The sequence below is a fragment of the Anneissia japonica genome, unplaced genomic scaffold (assembly GCF_011630105.1).
Source record: "Anneissia japonica isolate Jap-2015-1 unplaced genomic scaffold, ASM1163010v1 scaffold2756_len2360902_cov194, whole genome shotgun sequence".
Taxonomy (NCBI): Eukaryota; Metazoa; Echinodermata; class Crinoidea; order Comatulida; family Comatulidae; genus Anneissia; species Anneissia japonica.
This window is the reverse complement of record NW_022719050.1, coordinates 1,219,157-1,226,413: the sequence shown is the minus strand read 5'-3', so window position 1 is coordinate 1,226,413 and position 7,257 is coordinate 1,219,157. Positions and strand designations below refer to the sequence as shown.

At 34.4% G+C, this 7,257-nt stretch overlaps 1 protein-coding gene across 1 annotated transcript; it reads left to right on the top strand.

The window, feature by feature from the left end:
* The first annotated feature begins 234 nt into the window (after nucleotides 1–234).
* LOC117110754 lies at nucleotides 235–5,644 on the top strand. The gene is made up of 4 exons (XM_033253551.1): nucleotides 235–401; nucleotides 2,592–2,690; nucleotides 3,717–3,845; nucleotides 4,584–5,644. The coding sequence occupies exons 1-4, from the start codon at nucleotides 324–326 to the stop codon at nucleotides 4,623–4,625; spliced, it is 348 nt and encodes a 115-aa protein (XP_033109442.1). The 5' UTR covers nucleotides 235–323; the 3' UTR covers nucleotides 4,626–5,644.
* The last annotated feature ends 1,613 nt before the right edge of the window (nucleotides 5,645–7,257 follow it).

Below are 7,257 nucleotides of genomic sequence, written 5' to 3'. Positions count from 1 at the left end.
GTCTAAGTTTAGTTTATTAAGCTATTTTTCTTGTGTTTTGTCCGTGAATCCATTGGCAAGATACACCAGTAGATACAGTTGGCTGTGTCATTGTGCACTTATGTTATAGTAACGTATTGATTAATTCGGCAAATGTCAAACACTTCATGTTATCGATTAATAGAAGCTAAACTTAGGACATTATTTTAAAACAAGTTGATTTTGGGCGTTTATTAACAAACATTGTCCTCCTGTTCTCAATATCACCATTTAAATGCGAACTCGTTCAACCACGCCGAATTTGAAAACAGCATTTTAAAGTTAGAAACCCTTTGAACGTCACGATGAAAAGTCTCTTTCTCATACTCGTATTTGTCTGCCTCGCCTGGTGTGAAAGAACCGAAGACGGAATTGACGGAACGGCAAGTATACAAGTTACATCAATTCTCTTGACAAATATCCTTTCGTAACCTAAAATAATTTCAAAATATTATCAAAATTTACGAACAGGTTTACTTGTAGCGTGTTGGGCGACCGAGGGTTAAAGCAGGGGCGCCGAAACGTACAGCCATAATGTCGGCACTGATTCGAACAGCACGCTCGTCTATGGTTCTAGTGGTGGAACAAGTCTTATCGGAAAAGGACTACTATAAACCGTAGGCCCATTGTACACAATTTAGCTCTTGTGTACTTCTAGTACATCTTTGGAGACGAGTAGGGTGTTACCCCGGTGTATTGATCCATTCAGTCCTGGATGTGGTAAAGATTTACCAGGTAGCCCAGGCACGAATAGACCGTTATGGGAGAAGCAAGTTTAACTGTAAGAGCTATTCAGCACATCGAGCTGAGACCGTTTTGGTATAAAGCACTACACTATAACTACGTTACATGTACTATTGCCCTGGTTTTCAAACTTCTGTAAATTTGCGTCGCCAACATTTTATCTTTTCTTTAGATAAAGTTGATACTAACATAATCTGTTCAAGAGTCGCCTAAATTCTATCTTTAATTAAGTGCCGTCTTAAATCATCTTTATTTGACTATTGTCAGGGGAGCAGCCAGGATAAAATTTGTGGGGGTGTAGTCCAGCCTTGCGAAGGGCCCGGAATATTTGTGTTACTTTACGTGATAACAGACAGAATTGAGAGGTTTCTACCACGTTAATTTCTATAAAACCTCTAATATAAAAATATCAACCTGAACACGATAAGTAAATAAATTTGGAACACTTGTAAAAATGCAACATATCAAATTTGTTTTCGGGTAACACCAGAATTCAGTTCTCCCAATTTTTATGTTAAGTTTTTTTTCTTTCTGTTCGAGTCCGGATGAGCCTTAACACAACACATGATAATATATATACAGTAAGGCTTATAGGCCCTATATGTACAGTAAGGCATTGTGTATTATACATTCATCTCGCAAAAAAAAAATTATTTAACTAAAAATGTATAGGAAATGTATTCTAATAAGTATAGGAAAATATTATGTAGCACGTCGTTCCATAATAAAATGAAGCGATGACAAAAAAAAACAAAACACAGGTTGACTTATTTTTAAGTTACTTTGTAAATCATAATAAAAGGAGGTGCCTTCATAATATATATATTTTTTTCACATTACTGATCACTTACTACTATAATCGTGATATATTTAAAAAAAAATTCATTTGAGGGGGTCAGGATAGCCTCGATCCTATCTTGATGCGCCCCTGGAAATAGCATAATGTTTTGCTAAACGATTTTGAACTTGAATGCCATTTTTTGTTCAAAACAAACTTTCAGTGGTGTATTTTTGGGTGACGGGAGCGCCCATGCCCTCACGCCAACTTCTAGATACGTCACTGTTCCTTCCCAATCGCAAACCAATACTGTACCAAACTGCATTTCTATTATAAGAATTTACTTACTTGCTTGCTTGCGCTGAACCGTGGAGATCTTTAGGTCCCCGGTTCAATTTAAATCGCTGCACTATTTGTTTTAGCTGGGGAGAGGTGGAATGCAAGTTTCAAAGGTGCATCGTCTTTGGAATGAGACGTTTAAACCGTTGGTTCCGTGTGCAAATTGCCTATGTGCACGATAAAGAACGCAGTACGGTATATTCTTCGGAAAAAAATCCGGTGTCTGCCCAATTCACCACCAGAAGGACCACAATGGAAATCTGTCAGGACTTTCGCGGATTATCATTGGTGTGTATTACACCGAAGAAATCCAATCCATTAGTGCATTATTCTTAACATTTGCTCACCTCAAGGTCCAAACAACCGAGGTGAGTGTGGACTCTAAAGACAATAGCACTTACACTTGCCAGCTATGCAGTTATATGCCGAGGGTCGTCTCAAAATGGGGGATCTGAACATGGGTCGCAATCTAAACCTAAACAATTTTGAAGACTAAGGTACTCCATATAGACACACGCTTCGTATAATATATTTATGTCGATCCTAGGATTGTATTGTCCTTGGTGGATTCACCCATCACACTCGTTTTCAAATGCGAGAGGTTTCTATGTTGCGAAAACACAGTTGTCTAATACTGTTATTAATATTAATAATGTAACTATTAGTACTAAATTGTATTGTTTTTTGTTTTGTTTCTATTACATGGATTCAGTGTGGTGAAGATGAAGATTGCAGCATAGAGGGAGTACCGGTATGCATTTGTCCTGAGTCAAAGGGGTGCAGCGAGAAGTTGGGTAGATGCGTAAGACTGGCAAGTATACAAGTTAAATAAATTCTGTTCGCAAATAATACATCATATAAATCTAAGATAAGGTCAAAATGTTATCAAAATTTACAAACAGGTTTACTTGTGGCGAGTTGGATTGCCGAGTGGTTAAGGCAGGGGCACCGCAACGTTCATCCATAATATCGGCACTGATTCGAACGGTTCTAATGGTGGAACAAGTCTTCTCGGACAAGGACATGTATACAAAGTGACTCATGTGCACTTTAAAGAATCTAGTACATCTTTCGGGACGAGTAGGGGGTTACACCTGGGAATTGGTCAATTCAGCCCTCGCTGTGGTACAAATGAGAGTACTGGTACCGGTTTACCAAGTAGCCCAGATACGAAGAGACCCTTGGGGAGAACATTACATTACATCATGTCCTATTGCTCTGGTTTCCAAACTTTTGCAAATTTGCGTCGCCAAAACATTTCTTTTCTTTGGATAAAGTCGTGTCACTAACACAATCAAAAGTTTCCTAAATTGTATGATTTTTTATTAATCGCCGTCTTAAATCATATTTTAAAATCTATAATTGTCAAGGGTGCAGCCAAGGTAAAATTTGTGGGGGAGCAAGCCTTGTGGAAGGCCTGAAAAATTTGCGTTTCTTATGTGATAAAAAACAGAATTAAGAGGTTTCTACCACGTTAATTTCTGTAAAAAAAACATCAGCCTGAACCCAATATGTAAACAATAGTACTTACTTACACTTGCCAGCTATGAGTTTTATGCCGAGGGTCGTCTCAAAATGGGAGATCTGAATGGGTCGCAGCCTAAACCTAAACAAGACAAAGGTACCCCATATAGACACGGGCTTCGTATAATATATTCATGTCGATCCTAGGATTGTATTTTGGTTGATGGATTCACCTATCACACCCATTTTCAAATGCGAGAGGTTTCTGTGTTGAGAAAACACAGTTGTCTAATTGTGTTATTAATATTAATAATGTAACATATTAATACTAAATTGTATTGTATTTTCTTGTTTTATTACATGAATTCTTCAGTGTGGCGATAATGAAGATTGTAACGAAGAGGGATGCGTTTGCCCAGAGTCAAAAGAAGAATGCAGAATGGAAAAGCGTATTACCTCTTTGTTAAATACGGAAAATGAACAATTTTCCAGATGCGGACCAGTAAGTTTTCAAACGATGCATATGTTGAATATAATTAATATCTGTTTAAACAGGAATCTTTTATAGTTCAAATTTGTTATTTTTTTTAAATTATTGTTAAACGAGAATACGTCATCATTAAAACCGGCTCGTAATTTTAAAATTCTAAACAAAAGGCGGTATTCCTAGAAATATTAATTAGTCGATCCAAGATATTATGATGCAGTTCATAATTAGAATAGTCATACTTTTTATCGTCCTGTCGTCCTAAACCACCTCTGTGGCAATGAGTTTCTACCAGGTGTATGAGCTCTCACTGGCTAGAGCCAGGGCTAAACTCAAGGGACCCAAGAATATTAATCAGAGTTTTCTTTACCATGGAACATGGCCCCAAATCGGCCGAGCGGGGCTTTCATGAACAGAACGTAAGAAACACAAAAATGGACTAAAAGGGATTTCTCCCATACCTCACTGTAGCACTTTGCATCTCCCGGCCCGAAAAACCTTAGACAGAGCCAAGGCATTTTCATTACGCCACTTAGTTTGCTCTTGACTCACTAAATTCTTAACATTGACCCTTACAGGCCGGTAGTTGCGACTGCACCTGGAGTCATCACGGACATTGAAAATAGGTCTATTTTAATAATGAAAGTCGACTCTTTTTTTAAACTTTAACAACTGTTTTTTCTTACATCTCAATATAAATGTTCCTGAAACAGGCCTACTAAATTATAAATGTTCAAAAATTGTATTTTCCAGAAAACTGTCGACCGCCGTAAATTAACAACGCCTAAAAAGTAGGTTTAGGCAAAGATAACAACAGTTGGAAACAGCGAAGGCTAAAAGAATCTTACAAGCTCAGTGTGTCCAACATATAGTGTTGAATTAAGAAAACTTGGGTGCGCATTATACGATTCATTTACGATGTTAATTCATATAGGCCTAGCTATCTATCACATTTATAACATAGTTAATGGTTGGTTTCATTATTGCGGAAGAAGATTTCAGAAAATAACATCAAATACATTAAATTGAAGAAAATATAAAAATTGCAAACTTATATAAAATAATTAAAAAGTTGAAAACATTATTGTACATACGAAGTTGGAAATATCATGAATAGCAATTATGTTTTTGTTTTTTTTGTCTTGTTTTTTCTCTTTCCTACATTACCGTTGAACTGTAGCTTTCATGGAAAAATGTGAATGGCAATGCAGTGTATCTGTATCATAATACTTTTTCACGTTAGAATGTCAAAATAATAGTAAGCTTAAGTAGAACAATTATTTTGATGTCGTCAATTTGGTTAAGTGACTGCAACTGTCTATTTTGTTGCCAGGCAACCAACAGTTAGTGCCATCATTAAAAATCATATTTGAAAAAATAACGATTTCAGAAAATCTAGTGTATTGTTTTTTTCTCATCACTGTAATTATTGTGGACAGTAATAAAATAATTAACATACACTGATGTAAGATAAATTATTTGATGTTCCTGGTGGAGGAGTACGTCGACATCTTTTATTTGTTCATGCAACTGTCTATTTTGTTGCCAGGCAACCAACAGTTAGTGCCATCATTAAAAATCATATTTGAAAAAATAACGATTTCAGAAAATCTAGTGTATTGTTTTTTTTCTCATCACTGTAATTATTGTGGACCGTAATAAAATAATTAACATACACTGATGTAAGATAAATTATTTGATGTTCCTGGTGGAGGAGTACGTCGACATCTTTTATTTGTTCATGCAACTGTCTATTTTGTTGCCAGGCAACCAACAGTTAGTGCCATCATTAAAAATCATATTTGAAAAAATAACGATTTCAGAAAATCTAGTGTATTGTTTTTTTTTCTCATCACTGTAATTATTGTGGACCGTAATAAAATAATTAACATACACTGATGTAAGATAAATTATTTGATGTTCCTGGTGGAGGAGTACGTCGACATCTTTTATTTGTTCATGACAATTGTCAACCAATTACAAGAGACGGTTTGGTACGTCATATATGAATGAATTACGTCATCCTAATGTAACTGATTGTAACGTCATTGGAAGTCATGATGTGACAATTGTAATAAACAACAATTCCATGTCTAATTCCAAATCAAAGCGATAAGTCGATAACGTAAAAAGGTGAGCGACTTCAATGCTTAGCGCTATTTATAACTTTAAAATAAATATGCCCAGTTTTACTTTCAATATAACAATAGAGTAAATAGAAACGATTAAAGAATAGGCTATGCCTATTGAAAATGACATGACTAAAGGCTATTTTAAAGTGTTAATGGGCCTATTTCCTGTTTCAGTTTAAGTAGGGTATACCATATTAGAAAGCTAACCAGAATCAGGATGATGATGATAAGGCCTAATTATGACAATCAATCAATTAATTAAATCATTTTTCTTGTCCAAAAATTTCATATTCATTAATTGCATACACATAATTTGTTGGTTTTATTTATTTTTCCACACATGAAATTATAAATTTAATCATAAAATAATTTCAATGTCAATTTCAATTTATTCAGATAACCTCCAATAAGTAGACGCATGCATAAACAATCGAAACAATAAAATTATATTAAAAAACAAACGAGACTGATTAATTACCGTACGTACGGCAGACATACACTTACCAATAGGCTTTCGTCGACGAGAAGAACTAGAGCGTTTCTTTCCTTATATTGCGTAACATGAATATGGCATAGGGCCTAGTATTATAATTTATATACACAAATGTACATATTTTATAAATATATAGATGAAAAAATAATTACTTCTGCTAGGCCTATGTACTGAACGATACAATTATAATAAAAATCAACTACCATAATAGGTAGATTTAAGAAAATGCTGGTCATAAGACAAACACTTTTATAGGAGAAATATAATATAAATAATGATAATACTGTATACGATACAATATAGGTACCGCTACTTAAACTAAAATGTTACTTTAAATTATAAATACAACAGAAAAAATATGCATGTGTGACGTGGATGGGGTTCAATATAAGTTCATTCATATTCAATTCAATACTTTATTCTGTTCAGTATACATGCATACAAATATATACATATAGAAAATCGATAGCTTCCAGTGTTAAAATTATATAAATAAAGAATGAAACACCAACACTAAGACCATTGGACACAGATTACTTTCATTTGCTGTTGATTTTAAATTATTGTTATTTATTCGTTAACGTTATTATATATTATTTGTATTTAAATTTAATGTATCATTTATATATGAATTACTACGTCCTTGTTAAATTAACATTATCTATTAAAATTGTATATTTAAATAATATAGTAATAGGCATAGCCGAGGCCTAGCCTGACCTAAACCTAGTGACTGTGTGTAGTGTATAAAATTATGAATAAAAAGTATGAATATACGCAAATTGTGAAAGAATAAAGGAAG

Bases quoted from the DNA above. Each gene is read 5' to 3' on its own strand.
- LOC117110754 (XM_033253551.1), top strand. From the start codon at position 324: ATGAAAAGTCTCTTTCTCATACTCGTATTTGTCTGCCTCGCCTGGTGT. The intron at 2,691-3,716 runs GCAAGTATACAA...TGAATTCTTCAG, and splicing joins TGGGTAGATGCGTAAGACTG to TGTGGCGATAATGAAGATTG. The intron at 3,846-4,583 runs GTAAGTTTTCAA...TGTATTTTCCAG, and splicing joins AATTTTCCAGATGCGGACCA to AAAACTGTCGACCGCCGTAA.